Here is a 26,551-nt window from a genome sequence, read left to right as displayed (position 1 = left end):
GCTCGCTCGGGTTTCTGCTTTCAACTCTTCGGTAAAGCGTTGTTCACAGACTCTTCTGCTAGCTCCTCACAAAGTCATCAAGGTCTATGTGCCATGGACATTAAGATGGAGTTCTGACACTTCTGCTCCCCTCTCTCCTACCTCCCTCTCCATCCACTTCTCTCTCTGTGTATTTGTACACTGTGTTTCATATGTGGGCATGGTGTATACAAGTGTGCTGGGATATGTGCCCACGAGTGAGTATGTGGATTTTGGAACAGGATTTCAGGGTCTCATCCTTTGTTGCCTGCCCCAGTGCCCTGAAATAAGCCCCCCTAATCAAACAGAAGCTTGCCATTTTGGCAAGAGTAGTTGGCAAATGGGATCTCAGGACCCACCTGTCTCTGCTTCCCAATTCTGGGGTTCCAGACATGTCTAACTATGCTGCAGCTTTTGACAATGCTGGGGGCATTCAAACTAAAGTCCTATGATTGCAGAACAGGGACTCTTACCTACTGAACGCCCCTAGCCTTAGTGTCCTTTAACTCAAACATTCCCTAGGACATCTTATCCAAGCTTGAAACACCCACAGATCCATTTCTAGAGCTGACATCGCTGGACTGAGTCTTCTTAACGTTAGGCATTTGACAGGCAACACAACCATTTAATTACTCAAAACCAAACTCTAGATCCAAACTAGATCTAGATATCTAGATTCAATATCTAGATCCAAACTCAAGAATACAGTTAAACTGTATTCCTCTTCTCTTTTTTTCCAATCTCAGGACATAACAAACAAATTATACTAGTTTTTCAAGGTAAACATAATAGTTCTTTTAAAATTCTTTCTTTCCTCCAACACATCAATGCATGCCAAGTTCTCATATTTAATGTACAGTTACATGTTACCATGTTGTTTTGCTACCTCAGCAGCTACCAACAAGTCACCCACATTACATCTAGGATGTCTAGAGTAGCCATTCAGTCAGTCTCCATTGCTTCTTCCTTCATTTGCTGGTCTGATCTCAACACAGACAACAGTGTTGCCCACCAGTTCTGTTCCAAAGACTCTAATGTTGTCTGTCTCAGAAGTCTGAACTCAAGGCTTCGGGTCATTCCTTGAAGAACTCTCAAACACAAGTTACACAGGGAGCAGAGCTATTTGCCTTGTTTGTTCACTGTTATTTCACCCAGAGCCTAGGTGCATGCTGCCTAGAAATCATGAAGTCCTTGCTAAACCCTTCAGAATGTAGTTTAAAAAATAGTAATAATAAAAGTATCACTTTCTACATAGAGATTATAAAAGCAAGGGCTAATCAATTTTTAAAATTTAATTTTATTCTAATAGGCCTCGTGAGAGTCTGCTGATACTATGTACAATTTAGAATATAATTATTGACCTAGATATTTACACAGCATCCATATTGTAATCAGCATTGCAGATCGGGAATAAATTGACCTCTATCTGTCAAAGGATCTGGTGGCCAGGAAAGTGTGTGAAACAGTTCACTTTACAGAAAGTAAAGTTCAAAAGACACGCCCTAGTAATGTTTCTCACAGATGTTGACATATGTGTCTTTGAAAACTGAATATAGACAGCATGGTGGTAGCACATGGTGTAAAGTTGGGAGGTCTTTGTCACTGTGACTTTTCTTCCCGTGGAGTCTGAATTTAATTTAGAATTACTTACCGGAAGCCATGTATAAACCGTAATTAACACCAATATTATTTTCTTTTGGTTTGTATCCTGTGACTTTCATGAGCTTTGGTCTTGTTTTTCTTTACGTCTGCCTGATTTTATGTCGAGGGAGAGAAGTTTTAGGTTATGTCAATTTGCTGGGCACTGGTTCTAGAATCTATAATATGAAACATCTGAGTGCGATCAATTCCCTTATAAAATTTGGAATCAAGGGCTAGCAGAAACTGGACTCTTCTCACCAGAATTCTACAACACCTCCATTGAACAGATGGGGAAGTGACGCTCAGTAGAAGGAAGGCATGCACGCCATCTTGAAGCTCATCAGTAGCACAGCTGAACTGAGAGCCCCTTTGTCCCTACTTCTTCTACTGTTCAGCACACCCAGTGATGTGCTAAATCCCAAGGATCATGAAGGTGATGATGTCATCCTTTTCTGCATATTTGCATCTTATAATCTTTCTCATGCAGCCTTAGAGCGAAGACATATACTTTGCCCCATGACCCGGAAGAGATACTGAATGTACACAAAAAAACGTTCCGTGAGAAAGGCTGCCCAGAACCAGACTGAATTTTTAATTCTAGTCAAGTCTATTTCAATTAATGCTGGACACCAGCCATGAAATTAATCTGCTGGGTCAAGAACTACTAATAGATAGGACACCACCGTGTCAGTGTCTGAGAACAGACCTGCTTTTGAAGTCAGCCCACAGAGTGGATATGAACAGCATACCCCAGATATATGTGTGGCAGTGCCTGGCGAGTAAGTGCACTTCGGAAATGGATAGTGGAGCGGAGGGAAGAGGCAAGGGAGAGGACGGACGAGCTATGCATTTTAGAGACAAAGCTGTAAGGTGCCTTCTGTTTTTTACATTTAGACTGTAAAGTCTCCCAAAGCCACTCTAATGAGACATTTCAAAACCAGTGACTTGAACAAAGGCTGTGCAGAGAAGAGCAGATTTTCACCCTATGCACTGTGCTGGAGGTCAACACTTAAGTTCATTAGCAGGGCATCACATTGCCTTCTCCATTCCCTAAAAATGCCATTTCAAATCACAGCAGGCACAGTCAACAGCTCATTCTCAGCCCAGCATTGAATTTTTATGGAGCAAGATGCTGTGAAAAACAAAAGCATTACAAATACACAGATAAATATTTGCAGGGTGCCTTAGTATTTTGATAAACATCTACTCCACGGGCGCTTTTCCTCTGATCTAGAAGCTTCAACCCGAAGTCTTACACTGATCTGTTCTGTTACATTGCTGTTTTCCCAAGTCAACAGCTTTTCACAGGCTGTCTCTGCCCTTTTATGACCCCGTCTTTTTATGGTTGATATCTTAGTTTGCTTTTGGTTATTTGTTTGCCGTTTAATGTTGTATTCTTGAGTCTTTTACTTCTTTTTTGTTTGTTTGCTTCTTGTTTTCTTGGTCTTGTTTGTTTTTAAAACACATTGTTGTGCACACAGCCCACTCTGGGCTCACACGAGGCAGCCTATATCAGCCTCCCTATTCCCAGGATCATTACATTACAACGTTGTTCTACTTTTTAAGCTTTATTTTACTGTGTTTTTCCACTTTTTACTTTGAATTTCCTGTTTTAATTTCTGCAAGCTTTATTCCAGCATTCTGTTTTTTTTCCGTTTTTTCTTTTCATTTTTTTAAAAAAGGGTCTCACTAAGTAGCTTCGGCTGCTCTGGAACTCACTCTGTAGACCAGGTTTGCCTCAAACTCAAAGAGATCCTCCTGCCTCTGCTTCCTGAGTGCTGGGATTAAGGTGTGCACCACCACACCTGGCGTTTATCCCAGCATTCTTCATGGTCTCTACCCTTTAAGCAGCCATCTACCTCAGGCCACACACCTCTTTCAACGAGGTATTCTACTGACTCGCTCTGGAATGCTTTAGCGAAATCCTTCTCCATCTATACCTCTTGTCCTGACGTCAGCCAAGCGCTGTTCAGTGTGTCGCTGTGTGGGAGAAGGGGGAGCTGAAAGCCAGGCTCACCAGGTTAGCGAGAAAAATAATTACGGTCCCTGATGCCAAAAACCGAGCTGTAGATAAGATCTGAACATCGCACACATTTTAAATAAGCTGTGTTGGTAGGTATGCAGGTTGAACAGAGGTCATCTTTGTCAAAGGAAGGCCTCTTTCCCTGACACATTCTCCCTCACTGCCTGTGGATCCACACAGCTCCTTTAACAAGACGCCTACCCAGATCACTCCTGACATTTCCACTTCTCCAATTTAAGAAAATGAGATGAAAATTGACTTCCTGAAAATCAGATTTGAAATTTTAAGATAATATTTTCGAAAAGGGTTGGGAAGAAGGGTGAGGATAACTCAGGGATAGAGCCCTTGCCAGGTGTCGAGGAGGTCAGTCCTGTCTTCAGTGCCGCCACTTTTAAGATGGCAATATCATCAGCAATGAAAGTAGTGATGTCTGAACTCAGCTGAAACTGTGTTTTTCAACACCCTGAAGTCAGGCACCATCTGTAGCCATGATGTCCTTAGAAAACCAGGCTTTGTGGGGAGGTGAGAACCAGGCAACAACATTTAAAAAAATGTTTCCCAGGTGATTTTATGAGAAGTTAAATTTGTGCAAATAGTTTGTTAATGATTTGTTTCCTTGCCTCCTCACAGCATCCCTACTCAGTACCTAGTATTACCACTGGGTCTATGAGGAGGAAGTCTGTCTCTGCCAGGTCACACAGGTAAATAGAAGAGAACCAGCTTCGGCAATGTGAGCATAGACTAAAGGTCGGAGGGAACAGCAAGGAAGCAGAATGGCCCACAGAAAAAGCAACCCTTGTCTCCCAGAGCGTTAGGAGAAACAGACGAGCTGAGCAGTATGGGTTTCGAAAGCACTTCCCCAAGGGAGGCACTTTGAGATCTAATCATAGTTTATCAGCTGAACGCAGTGCAGATGCCACTTCTGTCCTCTATCAACATTCAATAGACATTTATCAAACCGCATCCATAAACCAAGTACTTACTGATAAGCTAGCCGGGAGCTCACTTACAGTGAAAGAGACCAGCGCCAGCCTGTGGGAGGGGGTTGGCTTTGACTCCTAAGGTTTGGGGAACAGTGGGGTCTATTGAAAACCAGTGGGAGTTGATGAGGTGGGGCACGTAACTGTCCTCAGATAGTATTGATACGAGGCGAGGTCAATAACCTCTGGTTAAAAGGCACATTTTGCTGCTAAGTTACTGATAGAATATACTGAGCTAACAGGCTGGCAATGAGAGCTGACTGAAATGGTGTTTGAAGGAGAAAAAAAGCTTCTTTGCTAACCCTGAACCGGGAATAATTCTGCATCACGAACAACATATTAATTCTAAGTGCAAAGACCAAGACGTGGAAATCCCCTCTATGAGAAGGTAAAAGGTAAATTGGTTTCACACGAAACACATTTAGAAGCCTTCTCACAGACATTTCTGATGTTTTTCCTTTCTAAATATTATTTTTTTCACATTTTCTTGTCACCCATGTTAACCCATTCAGCTAACCCCAGCATTTGGTATTTGCTCGGTGCCAGACTGTCAGCACCAACCTACGACTGCAAAGATGTCTGTAAGGGGAAATTATTCAAGCTGACGGTTTCTCTGTACGTCCAAAGCAGCAGATCACTCTGGATGCTAACAGAACTGTTCTGACTTTTAGAGGCTTAAACAGCAGTTGTGGGAAGACCCTAAAAAAGAAAATTGCTATTTTAAACTCCTAAATGGCAACTCCCCTGCCTCCTTGCTTGGCCGATACACCCCCCCCCAGGAAAGAAGTATTGAATGCCTTAAATATTATATCCAGTAACGAAGAGTTTTCAACTACCCAGATAAGTTTAAAAATGCATTTTCTCCACCCAGTATTTGAATATTATCTTCAGAAAATGTGTTCCGAACCAAAACTAATGACATCGGTCTTAGCATGTCTTAAAACACCCTCATTACTAATATGCAGAATTTACTTTTGCCTCTGTACATGTCTGTGTTTTAGTTGCATGGCATTTGAGTTTCATGTTGTCTCTGCTCACTCGGATGACTGCAGATTATGCTAGAAGTAAGGAAAGAAATGTATGTCTACCAATGTTTCTGAGTTAAATGATATTCTGCAAAAGAGCGTATGCCTTTGAAATTAACCAACACAGGCCGAGCATATCTCATTCAAAATACTTTACAGTTTTGAAACATTGGAGTATATGTACTCAAATGTCTTCTTAATAGGACCCAAGTCTAAACACAAAATCCATACCCACCTCATACATATTGTCTGGAAGTAATTTTACACAATATTTTTAATCACCCAGGCATATCATGGGTCAGTATGAAATTTCCCACTCACAATGTATAGTATTTTGCCATTTCCAATTTAGGAGAGTAATCTGTCCACAAATGAAGAGCAATAAGGCCGTATGTTCACTCATTATTTCTACCTTTTAATGAAACTGGAGGTGAGGAGGGCTCACTGGCTGTTGTGTTTTACAACAGCTACAACACAGAAACTTTTAATTGGGGCAATTAATTGATATCTTGACACAGATAAAGAATCAAAGCAACAGCTGGTGCGGGCGCAGGCTCCTACCTTGGGAGCTTTGGCGTGCTTCCCACACCTGGCATCCTTGACGAGGCTGAGATCTAACAGCTCTGTCTCCTGAAAAGCAAAATGGGAAGTTGTTAGGAAACCACACAGACTGTTCATCTTTGTTTTATGTCATTGACATCACTTTAGAGAACATTGTCATCTGGAGGTTTACCTGAGGACTTAACTACAGTAAGCTACCCCTCGCCCCCATATTATGTCTCATTGAGTCAGGAGGAAGAAAAAGTTTATCACTCCTAACTGCTCAAAAATATGTTAAAACACATATTCCAATATATTTGCTAAAGCATCTTTAAAAAGTTAAAAGCATGATTTGCATCCCTAAATCTAAATCCTCTAAGACAGTCGTTCTCAGCCTCCCTAATGCTGCAAACTTTTAAGACAGTTCCTTATGTTGTGGTGACCCCCCCTCCCTCCTCACACACACATACCAACCATAAAATTATTTAGTTGCTACCTCAGAACTGTAATTTTACTACGGTTATGATTGCAATGTAAATATATCATATGCAGGATATCTGACTAGTGTGGGGGTCACGACCCACAGGTTGAGAACCACCACTCTTAAGCCATTCCTAAATCAAAAGAAATCCAGCTTTGTCCCAGAGTTGAAAAGAAACCCTGGGGTTCCTAGGTGAATGCATTTGGGTGTGGGGGAAATCAAGGAAGTTACGTGCTCCCATCATTAGCTCGCTCTCACACCTAATATATCTGGCCAATATTACAGATGGATACACACACACACACACACACACACACACACACACACACACCAAGTTCTGCTGTCAGGTTTTGCACACAAATTTCAGGCCACTTCCCTTTCACTTAATCATTATCAAATGTACTTTTTAATTTATTATTCAAAAACTATAATATCTAATTACTCCAGGACACAGGAAACATGCGTTGCTTTTCTGAAGTACCATCAAGTGGGGGTAGGGGGGAGAAACATAAAGAAATATATGTGTCTGTGATGAGGAAGGGGATGTTAATGCCAATTTTATAGTTAGCTGTTAGGAGAAGTTGGGAAAGAGTACTTTTCCCTGGGTGCACGTGGAAGAATCATTTAGCTTGGAGAAGGGGGAGGCAGGTTCATCACAACTGGAGAGTACAGAATTATTCCAGATAAGAACGGCCCAAAGATTTAAGATGTATCTAAGATATTCATAGTCTTCAGATATTTAGAGACACAGCCCATGCATGGTGAGATAAATAAGAGGAAGAAGACCAAAAATAAGCCAGGAACAAAAAATAATAAAGCTGTATGCACAGAGTAATCCAACAAGGGAGTATCAAGGGCGACCCTCTGTGTCCCGTTTGGATTAAGTATTGAACATGGGAAGGGACATCACGGAAGACAACAGTACAGGGATGAAACCCTGAGAGTCTACTGACAGAGCATAGGTTTGCAGTGTAGGTGCGCCAATCAGCGAGCACAGTGCTATAATGAACAGAACTCCCTTAAAGGGGGTTGCAATCATCCAACAATGTGGCCTGGTCAAGAGTCAATGGGATGCAGACATCTACCCCACTTATCTCAGAAAAGGCACAATAATATGATTCATCTGACAACAGACTCTAGATAACCCACAACAGACTCTAGAAATCTCATCCAAGATACTCAAGAATACTGATACTGATACTCCCTGGAGGCTTTTTACAGCAGGTACCTTCCAATTCCAAATGTCTGGTCTAAAACACTTTGATAACTGTTTTAAGGGTTGAGTGCAAAGGGTCTACTAGGATATGGATTCCCTCTACTGCATATAAATCCACACCAGACCAAAGAGCATGCTCTGCCCTGGCCACCTCTCTGAGACATGGAGCGAAGGTTAGATGGAGGAGACTTCTTCCCATGATTATTCTATCTCAGAAGTGCTTTCCTGTCTTAGTAGATCTCCTGGCTTCATCTGCACAGTGACTGCCTTGTAGAAACCTTCCCATACCATATATAGTGAGATGTGAAGACCAAGCAAAAGGACCTTCCTTGCAGGACAGTGTGACTTCTACTAAGCTGCCTTCACTCACAGTAGTTCAGGTATCCAGAAAAGTGTGCTAACCCCTTGGCATTCAATGTTTGGCTTAGGCAACTGCATCATGGATCTGTCCTGGAGAAATAATGAAGACAAGACTTGATGAAGTTGAAGCCCAAGCCTGGGTTTCTTGATCTCCACAGCAGTAGCAACTACTTTGTTGAAGAGGAAGGCAGGGAAGTTTAATAAAGCCTTTGGAAGTTTAATCTACAAGACAGGAACAGTATGACCATCTGAGAGGTGAGATAAAGAGTGAAGGTTTATCAATGGAGAGTTCTGGAACAGACTGTGGCATAAAGAAGGAGAAAGATCACCAAACAGTGCCAGAGGTTCTGACTTCCTTACTGGAACAAAAACCTTAGGCAAACTGCTTTCATATTTGAGAATTCATGATTTGAGAAATCTGTCCAGGAGCAAATGCCATTCATTAATTCCTCTGACATTGTTTAATGAATGCTGGCAATGCACAGTCCAATCATGATGATTGAATCACAAAATGCAAAAGTAGGCTCTCCATTTTGAGGCACTGTGAGTAATCCAGTCACTCCCTGTTAAACGAGATACTTCCAAACGCCTGCAGATTCTGGTTGGGGAAGGCTAGCACAAAGATGGTGTAGATTTCCTGGCTTTGAAGTTTATATAGGGAAGAGGACAGAGATAGATTCTCCTAGAGGGCCAACTGGAGGGAGATGAATACAGGCAGGAATGATGAGCATAAAGCACTCATGCAGCAGATGTGGAAAGGTGTATATGACAGTCCATAGGTGTAAAGTGACCATCTCTCATGGGTAGGATAAAACCTATCTACACCCACATTATATACTTACCAAAGTTTGAGAGTAACACTTTCTATTCAAAGCTTTTCCTCTCAGTTGAACAAATGGACTGAAACATTACTTGCTTGTTTATACACAAAAACCCAAACTAAGTTCACAAAGAACTTAGTAGGCCTCATTACTTTTATACTGGGGATAATGAATATTGTTCCGTACTGCCAGCTTCAGGGAAGGTTTCATTCCCCAAGTGGTGGAGTGATAGTTAATGCCAGCTACCCTAGGGGTTCATTCCGATAGCACAGAGCTAAGCAGCTTCTCTCACTGGTGTGTAAAATTGTGTGTTCAGGAAAAGCATCAAGGGCACCATGGGGTGCATAATGTGGCACAGGGAAGACCCAGGTAGTAGAGCTGTTCACGGGCCCTTTCAGCTGGAAAGGGATGATGTAAAATCACATCCCCACTTCCATTTCCATACAATACCAGTCCTCTGGGGCTTTCACTGCATCTTTTTCTCTCCTTCCTGATGGAGAGAATGCAGAACCCAAAGCATAGGACCACAGAAATGTTACCTGTGCCATGGAAACTTCTTCTGGGCTAATTTTCCTGTGTTAATAGTTTTAATGACCTAATCCATTATAAAGCACGGTGTGGTCTCTCTCTCAGCTCATTTGACAGTTGGTACCTTCTAGCTTTGCAAAGCTTGCTGGATACAAATTGCATCACTGATTAAATGGTGACAATACGACACATACCAGTGGCTCTGAGAATGTAGCCTGCATTAGAGTCCCTTGAAAGGCTTAAAGACATTAAGCATGCGAATTTGATATCTAATAACCTTCTGACTGGTGCTGATGCTGCTGTCGAAGGACTAGCACTTTGAGGTATGCTTATAAAGACCCCATTTCAGGCTGCTGCTGTATGGTTTTTAGGTGCATGATGAATAAGGGCTATATAACAGTTATAAATTATATGGAGACTCTCTAACTCATTTTTTCTCTAGAGAGCTGTCACTAATACCTGCTGAATATCAAACTATGACTAATAGTTAGTAATCTAGGATTGGATTTGATGTACTTAAGGGAAAACACCATAACCTCCTAGTTTTGAAAGTTCCTTTATATTAAATTTGTCCTGAAGGAAATATCTTTAAGTGTCCAGAAATTTAAAGCTGAATACCCTGCTATTTAAACAATGCTGAGGTGTCTTTAAAGCAGTGAAGTAGAGGTGTTTCCGTTCTAAGGACGTCCAGCTTGCTCAGGTGTATAAAGGGAAAATATAGCAACACACATCTGTTTTTTGACCTACTATGGCATCTTCAATGCCTGAACCACAGTCCTAGGGGCAGCAACAAATGTACTTACATATTATTCTTCTTTCTCCCTTTATAAGTATGGTAGAGTGAATCAACAGCCATCAAAGGTTTGGGGAAACATTGCTCCAGATTTTTGTTTTGAATGCGAAATGAGAAAAGGAAGACCTGTGAGCTAAGGAAAGACTGGATGGTCTCTGATGTTTATATTCAGCAGAAAGATTTCAACCCATCAGCCACAAACCTACTGTGAGGGAGATGAGCCATGAAATCCACTGCAAATTCAGGAAAAAATACAGTTTAAATGCAACTCTTTCCAGAATACCAAGTCCTGTGCATGGTTACCAAATCCCATTAGTCACCCAATATAATAGCATGCTTCAAGTTCACACAATACATAATCAGAACAGCAATTACAGCCATAAACATTTCACAGGGAAGATATTAATGGTGGGGTGTGTGGTGTGATTATGTGTACCTCCACATGGGGGATATTCATTAAGCTGTTCAACCTTGATTCACCAAAACAAGAATCAGTTAATAGATTGGCTGCCAAACATCTTCGAAATTCACAATTGGAGAATGTTTGGGGGATCCTTCTAAGAGGGTTTTGAGTTGAGGAGAAGCCTTGGCATAGACCCTCTTTGTTCTTTTAACTATTTTGTTTGTGAGAGGGCTGCCTAATGTGTGCGGTGCAGCTGTCAACATTCCCTGCACTGTCTCGCCTTTCCAGCTCTTGCTTCATTCATTCCACAGGCATAATTTTTGTCTTTTTTAATAAAACCTGCAATGTAAAAAAAGACCAATGGGAATGAAGTGCACCATCCCTGAAAACGGTGACGATCTCATATTCTTTACTTGAACACACTTACATTGACTATAAGCAAGCATCATCAACCTAAAAGGTATAAAATGCAAGGATTCTCTTGCAGCTATCCCTTGTTATCAACACAAAGTGAAGCCGACTGTGGCAAATGTTTGTGTGCACCAGGTAACCCATGTTGCAAACATGTGTGCATGTGTGGGCAACATCATGATTATTGGGCTGAGATCTCTTATTTAGCAAGTAAAGGTAATGCATACATATAAATGCTAATGCTTGGAACATTTCCCGTTTTGAGCAAAAAGGGAAAAGTTCTAGTAGAAGCATGGTTAATTAGTGACTTTTCTGCTGCTGTCATACAGTACCATAACCAAAGGCAACTTAAGGGAGAATGGGTATATTCTGGGGTACGTATTCAGAGGGATGAGTCCATTATTGCAAGGGATATAGCATCATATGGCAGGGATTGATGGAAGGAGAGAAAAGCTTCCCGAGTATGTCTATAGCAGCAAGTATGATGGAAGCAGAAGTGGGGAAGGCTTTTAAATTTGAAAGCCCACCCCAGTGACGTCCTTCATCCCACAAAGCTATACCTCCCCATGGCCTCTAAGCGGCACCATTAACAGTGGGCCAAGTGTCAAAATGCCTGAGCTAATAGTGAGGATTTCAACTCTAATTCAAACTCTAGAGTTGATAAAGCATATAGGAAAAAAACAGGAAATATATGAAAATAAAAAAAAGATATGAAGATTAAAGATATTTCATGAAACCCTGAAATAATAAGAGATTTTCTAGAGAAAATTGACTTCATCTTCATTGCCAAAATTAAATGTGAAATACGATGAATATGTGTAGTAGAAAAGGAAAGCATGAGATTACTGCTATGTAAGAGGTTATACTGTAATTGTCTATTAACATGGAGCTTCTGGGTTTCTCTCTTCCTTCGTTTCTTTCTTTTTTTCTTTCTTTCTTTTGAATATATTGACAAAGACACTAGGCCACTTCTTCTCCACAAATAGTGTTTGGGCTGAGAGTCCCGGGCAGATGCTGTGTTCTATCTTGGTTTATGCTAGAAATGATAACCGGATAAAGAAGGATAATGCTGTCTAACCCTGGCTCTATAACAGGAAAACTGTAAAACATTATTAACTCTCACTTTTACATAAAAAGTCAATCTGATACGTAGTTGTTTGCAAACAATCAATAGACACGAAAGGTGACTGATGCAGTGTGTGAATTACCACAATTCCATGTTCTAAAGACCATGTCCAGAACTCAGTGCTTTTCAATGCCACTTTATTCTGGAGTCTGAACATTACCCCTAGCCTTACTTACAAATTCTGTTTCAATGATATAGACAGGAATACAGCCTATATAAGAGGAAATGTGGAAATTAACATTATTTGTATGTTATTCTCTCTTTCCTTTCCTCTGCTTTTATACTTCTCCTTCAGAGATAAAGCATCTGTCAAAGATTAGGGATCCTACAGTCTTTCAAAAGCTAAAACCTGTAAAGAGAAGCTAGCACCTCACCAAGCCAGTCAGCGTCTCTAATGCAATGTCTAATCCTAATGGGGCTCCTAAACAAGGCACACATTTTCTAGGCTTTCTATTTCACTTTGAGTGGGAGATATTGCAAGCACAAACTAGAGGATAATAACAAAGAAGGTGACACCTAGGGAAATGGAGGGAAACCTTGGTGACTAATCACATGACACCATGCTGAGAAGGAAGCCGTGGAGGGGGGATGGGCCCGGAAGGTTTCCGGCCTCTTTGCTCATCTTACATATTCTCATTTAGAGTCTGCAATTTAGCACATATTCAGTAAATACTGAAAATATATTTTTGAGCAAAAGAACCCAAAGCTGCCATTATTCCAGTGGATAGATTTCAGTCTAGATAGGTCTTCAGCGAGTGTTCATTCACAAGAAGAGTGAATTCACAGAGTGGAGAAACAGGAGCAAAAAGCAATAGCCCACATAGATGTCTTGCTGAGATGACAAGGTTGGTTCATGAGGCAACCTGTTGATAGGAACACCCAGGGGAGCATGGTGGATAAGAGGAAAATAAGCCATGCAAAGGTCCCAAAGAAGGAACACATAACATGCAAGTTTAAAAATGCTGTGCACTCTAGGAGACAGCATGGCTAACTTCCAGCCTCGCAAGACACCGTGGCTAGTATAAGAGCTTGTGTCAGTATTTGAAAAGTACTTAAAACAGTGGTTCTCAACCTCCTAAGGCTGCCACCCTTTAATACAGTTCCTCATGCTATCATGATCCCCCAACCATAAAACTGTGTCCATTGCTATTTCACAGCTCATTTTCTACTGTTATGAGCTGTAATGTACTTTCTGATGGTCTTAGTTGACCCCTATGAAAGGGTAGATCTACTTGCCCCTCCCCAAATGGGTCACAACCCATAGGTTGAGAACCACTGACTTAAAGACTCGGTCAAGTTTTGAACAAGAGCTTCCAGATCATCATTAGAAGATATCACTTTGGCCTCAAAATACAGTTTCTCAATATTTGTAGCAGAATTGTCCCTAGAACTTCAAGGACACCACTATTTACAAAAGTTCCCAGCCTTGCATAAATATATATTATCTGCAGGTAACTAAGCAAACTGTCTTAGTTAGGGTTTCTATTGCTATGAAGAGACATCATAGCTAACTTTGTAACTTTTATAAACAAAACATTTAGCTGAAGCTGGCTAACAGTTTCTAAGATTTAGTCCATTATCTTCTTGGAGAGAAGCATGCAGCATATAGGCAGACATGGTGTAGGAGGAGGAGCTGAGAGTTCTACTTCTTGATCCACAGGCAGCAGAAGGAAACTGCTAGACTTGGGCTGATTTGAGCATAAGAGACTTCAAAGCCTGTCCACACAGTGGCACACTTAGTCCATCAAGGCCATACATACCGTAAGAAGGCTACGTTTCCTAAATAGTGCCACTCCCCGTGGGCCAAGCATATTCAAACCACCACACACATCTTCTGTGATACTTTAAATCTTCTCTGGATTACTTACAATGACCAAGATAATTTACATAATATATAAATCATTGTTAGACTACATTTGGGGGAAAATAATGACAAGAGCTTGTCATTACTGATTCAGTAAACACACAATTTCTTTCTTTTGGACTGTTTTTGATCCACAGTTGTGTGCTGTTCAAAAATACACACCCAGGGAAAGAGATGACTCTGGTAAGGAATTCTAAAATGACTTGGTCTTCATTGGAGTTTTGATATCTAGAGTGATCAGAAAAAGATAAACTGCAAGGAGTCAGATGATAAACCAGAAGTCCCTTATTTAATCAATGCCAAGAAAAAGCCCATCCACTAGGAGGAGGTTAGTCTTAAAACGTATGGAGAGCCTGAATTAATGAGACAAAAAGTTTATTGTGATGGGATTAAAGTTTCTTTATCACAAAGGAGGTGGACATGAACAGTGTAATTAGCACTACCAACAGAAACAGTAAGTAGAACTATTACAAACAGAGACCAGAGATCTACCAAGAATTGCAGGAGATGATCTGCAGGTGTCACTGCATTGAACAGTGCAGCAGCACTGACACCGTATCTAATTCTTCCCTTTGTCAGATGAGAGAACTAAGAAATTTGCCACCACTATTGGCCAATTGGGTGATTTTATTACACAGGGCAACATCTTCACCACTTGTAGTAGGGGGATACTAAGGAGGCCCTGTGGCATCAGGGCATTTATGTAAGTACTTCCATTCAAATATAGGCACAACCACACTGGCTTTGACCCAGGAGACTGGGGCAAGGGTGACAAATTATCAAGCTCATGATTATGCTGGGAGAGATGGAGAAGGTAAGAGGATGTTGCAGAATGTATGAAAGCTTTTAATCTGATGACTTAACCAAAAGTGCCTTCTCAGAAGATCTAAGTAAGAGAAGGTAGGAACAGAGGCTCTGAACTGACTGCTATATTGTGTCCTATCTAAGTAAAAGAAAATCTCTAGGAGAAAGGGAATTCAGATGAACAATGTTGAGGAAGTAAACGGTGACAATGACATGAGCCTAGGTAGCAAAATTAGAGCTAAATGTGCAGCAGCCACCCTGAAGGCTTCCTTGCATCCCAGCGAGCACCCAAACAGGTGTGACTCTGACAGATTGAAATACTAAGAGAAATGTTTGCCATTAAGTGTGTGCTAATTTGTTATAAAGCAGGAGAGAGCAAATACACTATTCCCAGAGAACATCTCAAATGATAGCATAACTTTATTTTCACCTCACAATATAATCTTTCTCTGTGAAACCTATATCTACCTTAGAGATGACAAATAGGTATATGCGAAGTCTACGGACAGCTTGCTTGAGTTTACTAGTTCTTATTATCAGGCAGCTCATAGAGCGAGGTGCCATACTTGACGGGGGTGGGAGGTGTATGGTGCTGGTTTGTTAAGGACTCAAGCAATAGACAATAATATCAGTGTCGATAAAGATTACACTCATACAATCTTCTGCTATTCCCTGTGCTAGGAGAACATATTCACTTCATGCTAATCAGATTAAGGGATAATAGCAGCCATCATTTTGCAAATGGTTTCTTGAGTGCTAGAACCGATCTCCCTGAATATTTTAGGTGAGCACAGGAACTAATTTCCATAAAAGGTCTTTTGAAAGGAATAAGAGAGGCTATAGACGTATCATGGAGCAAGCTGCTTCCACCTGTGGAGTCCAGATGATCTCAGGGTAGCCAGATTGATTCTCTGAGTCATCTAAAATGTTAGCATTGGCCTTTACCTATTTCAGTGTGGGTGAGCTGCCAGCAGAATTTTTAATCTGGCCATTGAATCTGCTTCTGATCTTACCTTCCAACAACTGAACACACAACTTACCATATGCCAGTTATACTCCTTAAGCTCCTTCATGGCTCAACATAATGGTTTTGAGAATATGGTCCTTTGACAAAGGATGCCAATACTACTTGAGAGATGACAGAAAGGTCTTTGCCTTCCCCTAGACATACTGTACTAGAAGCTATGTCGTGGAAGCCAACAATCTTGTAAAATAAGCCTCAGGGTGATTCAAATACAAGCCAAGGTTAGAGAACTTCTGCCCTAGATCTTAAATGGAGACAGTAGCTGCCCACAGAGAAGCCTAATTAAGCAGAGCTAGGTAGGACATTCAGACGCTTGGATGGGCTACCTTTATCCATTTATGAAAGAATTGCACCGAAGTCCTTATTAGCAATGAAAGGACTGCTCATCAATAGTCTGAAAAAAGTTTGCTTTAGACTTCTGTGTGTATCAGCAGCAAGTGTATTAAAGCAACCATTTCTATGCTGAGCCCTGGAGGCCAGGCAGAGTCAGAGCCATTCTGAGTAAGGCTGGCTCAGTTCCAGATGTTCTGATTCAAACCCTGTGCGTGATACTTCTGGGCTGGCAACCAAATACACTTCGCTTTCTCTCTAGTTACAAAATCAGGGCATGTCTGGTGATCTCTGAAGTCTACGTAAGTGACATCCAACCTTGCCTTACCTTTGTAGCCACTTGGTGAAATCTACCTGGAGAAACTAATTTTCACCTTCAACTATTTGTTTAAAAATAGACAGTAGACATTTCTCGGCACTAAGTTTGTATTTTGTCTGATTGAGTCTGAGTTTCAGCCATGACAGGTTCCCAAGGCACTTTTGATCTTAAGTGACATTTTGAATATGTGAGGAGTTAATCTATTTAAATTCACACACACACACACACACACACACACACACACACACACACACACACACACACACACCCCACAATGCTTCTGTTTCTTTTGCAATGATTTGCTTCTTAAGATTACTTTGAGTTTTCTGGCAAGGCAGAGGATCAAACTGAGTCTCTTCAAATGCTAATTTGTACCATATGGGGTTGGGAATCTAATGGGGAGGATGAGGCTTAATGAATTTTCCTGAGGAGAACATTCAGAGTCAATCAATATATGGACCCTGAGGTTCTCCTGGAGTGCTCTGAATTTAAAAGTAAACTTTCCTTTTGATTAAGCTGCAGATCAGCCCAGCACTAATGCGTGTACAAAACAAACCAAGTGGCTAAGACTAAGCACTCTGGGAAAGCTCAAGTCCTCCCAGGTTGTTTTTCATGAATTTAGGACATCCGCTTTGCTGCTCACCTGGCTCCCTGCCTAGCCCCTTTTCTAGCTAGACACCACCTCCCATGGTCTATTTTACTCTCACAACGGCCATTTGTGATCTTTGACTACCTTTGGCCTGCTAGACACACTTCGCTGAGGGGAGGAGACAGCAGGGAGTGCTGGAAGGCTGTGTACCCTGGAGCAAACTTGAGCTTTTGACTGACAGGTGGAGACAGGATGCCTGGCAACCCAGACACAGGGTAGGACAAAGTTCCTGGTACAACTTTTGTTCTGAAGCCCTCAGGAGGGCATAATTTAAGACTGGGGCTCTGGCTTAAACACTTGCCTGGCCCCACCCCAATCCTTTTGGGTAGCCTCAGTGGTCATTATTTCCTAGGGTTCTTTTCTTACGACACCTTTTAGACATATGCCTTGCATGGGTTGGGGGTGATAAGTTCAAAGCACAGATCCCTTATCATTTATTTATAGCTAATTTGGAAAATAAGGTTAAACTGGAAACCAGCCAGAATTGTACACACTTACTGCTGTTAATTATTATGTCTTTGGCCATGCCCTCTTCTGCATGTCCAAGCCATCATTATTACATCCCCTTTTAATGAGCACTCCTTCAGTTCAAATTTCATGTCAGTGCTGGGCAAGTCACCTTATATCATCCATTGCGTATAAGCTATTTTGACCCTTCCTGAGAGATAGACAGCTGGAAGCAAAATGTGTGCCAACGGTTTTAGCAAAAGTATAGCCACGTCATTATCTAGGAGGAGCTTGATTTTAAATACTCCCCACTAGGAAAATCAAAGCTATAAAAAGCAGTCATTTACCTAATCCTCTAGTCAGACTTAATTTTGTCATATTCAGTGCTAAAAGGAAACATGTTCATCCCCACTGTGTGACTTCCTCCTTTATAAGGATGGATTTCATTTTTGCCACCCACTCTGATTCCTCTGTGAAAAAAAATTCTGAACCTAATGGGACACATATAACTTCATTCCAAACCTGAATAAAAATGATTCACAAGCAGTACTAACTAGCCTCGTTGGGTGATCAAACGACAAAAAAGGCATTAAGTTGGGAAGGGAGGGTCTTGGGGGGTTCATGGGGAAGACAGAGGGAGAGATGGAAAGTATACATGCCTGCAATCTCAAAATTATAGGAAAATGCTTTTTAACCCCAGCAAAAATAGAAAATACAAATAATATTCTTCTAGGTGTTTTCAGGAATATCATTAACTTTGTATTGATCCTTACTAGGAAGGAGAGGGAGGGTGACAAGTGACTCTGACAGTGAATGCTGATGAGAAATGCAAGACAGAACAGGTTGAATAAAAGTAAAGACTTTAGATTTCAAAACTGCAAAAAGGGGCAAACTTTAAGTGTTCTCATTATGGGGCACTGGAATACATAGGGGGCCGTGGATCCATTCATTAGCTTGATAAAGTCTGAGCACACCGCATAACATCACATTGTATTAAATAAATATGGTTGCTTATTGGCCAATTTGAGGCGTGTTTATATAAGTTTATGCATACATGCAACCACCACTAGTGAAAAAAGAGGCCATGAATTTGAAGGAGAATGGCGGTGGGTAGGGAAGGGAGGGTTTAGAGGAAAGAGAATGAAAAGATGTCACAATTATATGATAACTTCAAAAATGTCCATGGGTTTTTGTTTGTAGGAGAACTAGGCAAGAAAAACAAAACAGACCTGGTGATCATGTGAGGCTCAAATTCAAGACTTACTCAATGAAATTCAAGGCGATGCAAGTATATCCATAAAGGTGCCGGGGGTGGACGGGGCCCACGTTCTGAAGACAGGGACCTAAGGATCACAGATCCTCAAGAAATAAGTCTGTAGCAGCAAATATGAAAGGAGAGGGGAGAGATCTAGACCTGTAGGAGTTCATTAAAAATGGCTGCATTTTAAAGAACATAGGAATTTCAATCTTAAGGTCAGATGTAGACACATTTGGGAGGAGGCAGTGAGTGGGAGAAATAGTGAATAGTCTTACACTGTCCTTAAACTTCTGCATAGGGGATCATGGAGCTGCTCCCAGTCTCCCTCCTGACAATGAGAAAGGAAGTAATAAGTTGTGAAAACTCTTTTACAAGGCCTAATGTTTGCCCCAATTACTGCCCAGAACAGCAAGTCCAAAGAAAACAAACAAGGGCAGCTAATAGAAGGCATTTGTTTTCGACAGCACTCCCCTGACTTGACCTTTAGAAGAACACTGAGAAAGTCTCACATCTCCTCTCTTTATCTGAATAGGTTGAAAAATGATGACAACAGACACTTTATTTCAATCAACTGGTGAGGAGCATGGAGCCATTCAGAAATTAAAGACTAGGAAGTTGGATGAGAGTAAAAGAGAGTTAAGAAGCCAGACGGAAGTCGAGATTAGGACTCTTGAGTAAAGCCACACCCTGAAAGAAAACATACCACTGGGGCGGAGCTAAAACAAACCCACATTAAAACAATGCAACGCATGATTTAAGAGGGGTTTGTCTCCTGTTACTATCTGTGCTTTTTTCTATCACACACACACACACACACACACACACACGTTATGTCTGCAAAGAGACAATGAGAGGAGGAGGCAGGAGAAACTAGAAAGCATTCCATAGGTGCTAAGAGTGATAATTCCTAGCATAAGCCTAACATGCAGGGGTCAGCCATGGCTTTTGTCTCTGCATAGACAGAGATGATAAGAAACATGGAGGTAGAAGCTAGGAGAAGAGGCAGCCCGCTTTCATGCCCACCTACACTCAGGAAGGCTGATTAATGGTGGCGGCAGTGGGTACAGCGTGGTCCCCTGAAAATCTACTCAGACAGAATGGATCGGTGCACTTTACATTTGGTTTCCGCGCATGCTCAAACCAGAACGTCCCCTTGTCATGGCAGAGAACTCTGAGAACAGAGAATTCACTGAATGGTACCACAAAGTCAAGTGTACCAAATAAAAAGAGTCCTTGGATGACTTTTCTCAAACTCTAAACTGGATGATGGACTGAGAACCACTGGATAATGGAACTGTTCCCATCAAAAGTTGGCATGGGCACAGGGCTGGAGAAAACGTCTTTGTAATTTCTGCTTCTTCTCAATTAAATACATCATCCTTTTACACAACATCTTTGTAAAAGCCAGTTAAGGGAAAATATCTATTATACGATAGTTCTTTTGTCAAAGACGAGGCAGTGGGGAGCAAGAGTCAGTAGGATGTCCAGGTGCTGGGAGATGTCTTTTGCCGGAATTGCGCGGACTAATCCCAGTGATCACCTTTGGATATGAGCCCTCTATGTTGATTCTTCACAGCCTCAGACTTCCAAAACAGAATCTATTTTGATTTTGTATGTTTTCATTTCACAACTTATAAAGCCATGATAAAAGTACTTTATCCTCTAGAGCTTTGAACTACTGAATCTTACAATCTCCTCTGCAGCCTAAATATAGACTGGCTTCACTGTCCCTGTGTATATAAATTTTCAAAAGAAATAACTCATGAATCCTTAATATAGGCCTCAAGTTCCCAAGGGGACAGATCACCATTTTCAATATTGAAAAATGTATTTTTTCCTGTGCAGATAAAAGTAAAGTATAATAATAAGTTTTCCTTGGAATTACTTCCCCTGATTAAAAAAGAAAGTAGTACGAAGACCAGGTATCAGTTCTGGAAGCATATTTCAGTGATGGAGCCATTGTCTGACTTACATAAGATCCTGGTTCGATCCCCAGCATTGAGAAAATGGTGAGAGCGAACACCCATGCCCTCCCCTCGGGGGGAAAAAACCTTATTTAGTATAAACATTGGATTACTCTTTTGTGAAACTACTTTATCTTGCTTTTTCTTAAAATTCCTGTTATTGTCTTGTTCTTTTCCTTCACATATTTGCAGATGATTGCCTGCCTAGTTCTAACCTAGTCACTTTTATCTTCCTATGGATTCATCCTCTTCATGTAGGCCTCATTGGAAAAGAATCTGTCGTTTCTCGCGTCCTAGGTTATGTGGATTTCCAGTCACAAGTCAGATGAATCACATTTGCTCTATGTGGGTCAGTCAAAATTAAGTACAGAAATCTCTTAAGTACCAAAATTGGTCTTATTCTGTCTTATGATTATGGAATTAAATTAACCTGAGTCTTAAGCACTGTATGTCTTTCGGCGTTATTATTTTTTTTATTGCAAAAGCTAGGCCACAGCAAATAGTCCAACCTCACAGAAAGTGCACAGAGTTCATAACTTTCTTCTTCGTTTCGTTATTATTTGACAGGAGCTCTACAGAGGGTAGCCCTCTACTCAGTGTACTGAGTCATCTGGGAGCTTGTTAAAATCTCAAGTTTTTGGACCCCACCCAAATCCCCTAACTTGGAACTCAAGGGGCTTGGAACCAACAGTCTCAGCCTTAACAAAATGCTACAAATGATTCCTACGCATCCTTGAGTTTGAGATCTCTGGGCAGACAATTATGGATTGGTGACCAGCATGCTCTGTATCTGGGTTTCTTGCTCTGAATAATTTCTCTGCCTAAAAGAATTTGTAGAAACACATAATCATAATGACAGTCAGGTGCCACTCTTAAAAAATTCATAGCTGAAAATTTGTATAAGAGAACACATCTGTACTGTACAAATACAAAGAAAATTAATTTCAGATACAGCAGAGTCTGACTTAATACTGTAGACATTCTGCAAGTCTATGTTTTAAAGAACAAAAGAAAAAGCAGTTTGAAGAGCCTCATTGACTCATTAGACACTATTTAATGTTAGAACTCCAATGACGCTGGTAGTATTCCAAGTATATACAAGCATTGCCGAACATATTGAAAACTTGTTCTGATGGAATTCTTACTAATTAACTTGCAGGACCCTGAAAGTTGAAGGGTTGACACACTTGGAATGGTGACAGTGCACAGACTTCATTATAATGGCTATGCCCTTTCCCCCACACAGGAATGTGGGTTTTCACACTAAATCCTTGATGGGCTTATGCATCTTAAGGCAGAGGTAACTCACTAGCCACCATGATCCACATTTCCCCTACCACTGCAGATAACAGTGAGGAAATCCTTTCTCCATCAAGAGCTGTGTTTCCCAGCATCCCTAGCACTTGTGGGCATGTGAGTAGTGCTCACAAATGAAACAGGAATGGAAGAGAGGTGAGGGTCATGCCTGATCTCATTCTTTCCTCTTTGTCCTTTGTATGAAATGAAGAAACCCTAGAGGATTCTGGGTAGATTAGCATCTACCTGAATCATAAGTAGAAGAAAGCTACCTTCTATAAGACCACCTATCCTAGACTACTTAGGACATGGGAAATGCTTTTGTGTGAATTAAGCTGTTCAAACCCCAAGCTTTATTTTGTTATAGAAGACAGGATACTCAAGACAATTACAGAGCAGCATGAACTTTAAAAATATGGCAGATGTCATATCCCCATGTCATAATATAAACCGTTTAAAATAGAACATTGGACAATCAAAAAACATAGGAAAAGATATAATTTTATGTCCATGTTTTACAGATGAAATTGAGACCACTCTGGGTGAAGGGTTTTGACTTGAGCATTACTGTGTAACAATCTTCTCTAACTTCCAGAAGCCCCAATCAACTGGTTATCGCACTACAGTGGCCAGAAAGATAAAGTCCCATGAGATGTACCGTCAGTGTCCCCTCGAAGGATATATGCTGATATTCACAGATCAGCTGTCAGCTTTCACGAGGCATGATTCTTCTGTGCAGTAGGAAGTTTTTTATGTCAGAGACTGAAATAATATCTCACAGACTGGTCAAAGTGCTGAGAATTAGTTGCTGTTGAGTGTCCAGCTATAAGTGGACCATCTGTATCACTCCCTCCATAGCTCTGAGAATGTCACAAAAGGTAGAAGAGAAAGAATAAGAGCTGGGGATGGGCTGGAGTGCAGTGGGAACACTGTCTTCTAGGCATTTTGGGGTCATTACAGTTTTAAACATATAGTGGCTATGATTACCTGCAGGAAACTGGGTCTGTCAACATCCTGCCATAGGGGAGGGGACTTTCTACTGACTCCTCTCTAAGGATATATGGTTAATAGTGGAAAGGGGGAGACATTGTCGTCAGTGGGACAGCTACTAGTCTTATAGATCTTCTCTCACCCATGATACTATAAACAGCCATAATGAAACTCAAAGGGTTAAAAAATAAAAGGAAAGTTGTGGGAGGAAGCAAAAGGAGGAAGAGAAGAAAGGATGGAGGAAAAAAAGACAACATGAACAGAGGAGAGCTGGTGCAGAAGAGGAACGAGAGCCAATGTGAGTGGGAGAGGGACAAGAGAGGCTAGGAGGAGTGAATATAATTAAAATACATAAATGTGTATATAAATACATAACAAAACAGTATTATATATTGATATATGCTAATAGGTCATAAAAATATAGCAAGCATTCACTAACATATATAAGATTTACAAGGTTTGCTTAAATGCTATAATCTCCCTGAAGACTGCCGCTATATTTTTATGTATATATAGACATTTTGAATGTTCCTAATTAATTTGAGCCAGTGACAGGAAGCAATGATCCTCAGCCAGCTCTGTAGTGGGAACCAAGAATATTGGCATCCAATCATGTTGAAATGATTAACAATAATGTATGAGGTAAACAGAGTGCAATGCTAAGCATCTGTCTCCCAGCAGGCCCTAGTGTATAAAGCTCCACCGTTTGTTATGTCTCTCCGCACTGAACACCAGATTTGCTTCTCTAAAATAATTTTGCATTTTTCTCATTGTTATTGTGGAGTAGGTCTGCCATATTTACAAGTGAAGAGACAGAGTTCAAACCCTGAGCACCGCTGTGTGCTTAGCAGAAACCTGAGGTTATAGTGGTAGGCTTTCACTCGCCAATCTTCTCAACCACACTACATTCCTGCTATTTTTTTCAAATGTTATCTTCAACCCTTCTCTAGTTTCTCCCCCCTCGCTTTCCCTATCTTAGAGCTGTTTTGGGAAGTTTTTATTGTCATAAAATACATTCAACTTACAAAGTACCATTTTAATAATTTTAAGTGTACAAATCAGTGATATTAAGTGCATTGAGACCACAGTGCAGCCGTCACTGTCATCCTCTTCAGAGCCTTTTATCTTCTCGAACTGGAATTCTGCCCACATTAAGTAATGACACTTCATTATCTGCTCTCCATCTTGACAAACATCATCCTACTTCTAACCTTGGTCCATTCAAAGACAAACAGAAAAATCACGCAGTTTAAAACAGTTTGGAATTTAAAGAAAATTACAGCATTATAAAGAGATATATACAGAACTTCTGTATATCAAACTCAATGCCTGCTATGATTAATATCTTGTTAGTATGACAGTTAGGTATAATTAATAAGGTGACACTGACACTTTCGCTGAAGTTCATTTTTTATTTATAAGGCTTTAGCCTGACCCATGATCTTTCTCCTGTGGCTCCAGGTCATAAGTTGACATTACACTCAGGTCTCCTAAGTTCCCATACTGTGTCACACATGCTTTCCTTGTCTTTGATAACCTTGACACTTGACCTGTATCTTTATCTTTCCTTTCTCTCTCTCTCTCTCTCTCTCTCTATCTATATATATATATACACACACACACACACACACACACACACACACAGAGAGACACACACACACAGAGAGAGAGAGACACAGAGACAGAGACAGAGACAGAGACAGAGAGAGACAGTTCTGAGCAATGCTCTAAAATTCTAAACCCCTGATCTCCATCCACACCATCCCACTGCATCTCATCTAAGTAACTTGTCCTCAGTATGACTGGATGGATGCTCTCTCCCCTGCCTGCAGCAATGCGTACCAGTCTTTTTAACTGTAAGGCTGTTGCTTGCATCTCCATTTGAAGTATGCTGCCTCAAAGGAAAAACCCTCTGGGAAATCTCATTTAAGATTTAGGAAGTTTTTCACATGGAGGAGTATTGTGTAGATCAATTATTTGAGGTTATTATGTTTCAGGAAGTTATTATTCTTCTAAGTCCTCTGCTTACTATTTTTTTTCATTGAAAAAGAACAGCATGGGCCACCCGTATTCATTTTATAGTTTGAGATACAACCCAATATTAGATTTTATTAATTAATTTATTTATTTGCTTTAAAGTGTTCCAGCTGTGGGTATTGAGGTCCCCTTCATTGTCTCCCGAGTCCCTTTGCTGTTTCTCCTGCTGAGTTCTCCGTACTTTCTTCCTGGGACTGTTCGATCCCTCAGGCTCATTTTGCAAATGCTCTCTTCCAGCTTTTCAGTCAGTTATTTCTCCTTGTAACCTGGTATTTGAAACTGACACCATGAATTTGGGCTCACTCATTGCTACTAAGGTGCCATAATGTCTAGGGCCTCTGAGTGCATAAAAACGTCTCAATTAATATTATCACAATCATCCACATCTACAATTGCTCCCATGTGTATCGATCTGTATAGATATTAAACTAAACATGGATTCACGGCACTAGCTGCAACAATAGTTCATGAGCACATGGATCTGTTCCTCTTAAATGACAACTACTCACCCCAATATTGATAGACCTTGTTTCCACAATGAACTATCCACCTGACTACTCCACGCTAGCACACAGTACTGTGGTCACGGAACTGTCAACTCCCATCCCCCAATAGGAAACCACTTTATTGGCTAGTTATACAAATTTTCTGCTCTTGGTTTAATATATTTCAGTCATTTCCAAAGCTATATAAGTCAGAACTTTTTCCTAACTCCCTTAAGCAAAGTTTCATGTATCTATAATGTATGTATGTTTGTATGTATGCATGTATGTATGTATATATGTATGCATGCATGCATGTATGTATGTATGTGTGTATAATCTGCATTCTCTCCTAAGATGCTTTTGGATCCCCCAAATGCTGTTTAAACCTCTGAATTCACTAAAGTGAACTTGATGCTAAAATGTGCTATGGGCTTTTATAAATGCACAGTGAATGTGTTTGCAATTGTGATGTTCTACACATTGACTCCAACTCAAAGAACATCGACTGTGCTTCACCCTTTCAGGGCCCTCTACACCCTGGAGCAAGGAACCCTCACGTTCCCATCTCTCTGCCTTTGCCTTTTGTAGACTGCCACACCAATAAACTCAGCCAAACACCCTTTTCAGACTGGCTGACTTTACTTCAGGTTTACCCATGTGCCCCTCTGGTTTGATGCTCTTGCTTTCATCACTGAATAGCATTCTATTCTAGCCATCA

The 26,551-nt window shown here is 40.8% G+C and overlaps 1 protein-coding gene across 2 annotated transcripts in view; it reads right to left on the bottom strand.

The window, feature by feature from the left end:
- Plcb1 (phospholipase C beta 1) overlaps positions 1–26,551 on the bottom strand; it is a 671,578-nt gene that overhangs the window by 460,065 nt on the left and 184,962 nt on the right. For both annotated transcript variants that reach the window (XM_032904282.1, XM_032904280.1), the window contains exon 3: positions 6,249–6,317. In XM_032904282.1, coding sequence (XP_032760173.1) covers positions 6,249–6,317 — 69 coding nt within the window. The remainder of the gene's footprint in view (positions 1–6,248; positions 6,318–26,551) is intronic.

This window comes from Rattus rattus, chromosome 5 (genome assembly GCF_011064425.1).
Source record: "Rattus rattus isolate New Zealand chromosome 5, Rrattus_CSIRO_v1, whole genome shotgun sequence".
In the NCBI taxonomy this organism is placed as follows: domain Eukaryota; kingdom Metazoa; phylum Chordata; class Mammalia; order Rodentia; family Muridae; genus Rattus; species Rattus rattus.
Note: the sequence above shows the minus strand (reverse complement) of the source record. Positions and strands in the feature narration are given on the sequence as shown.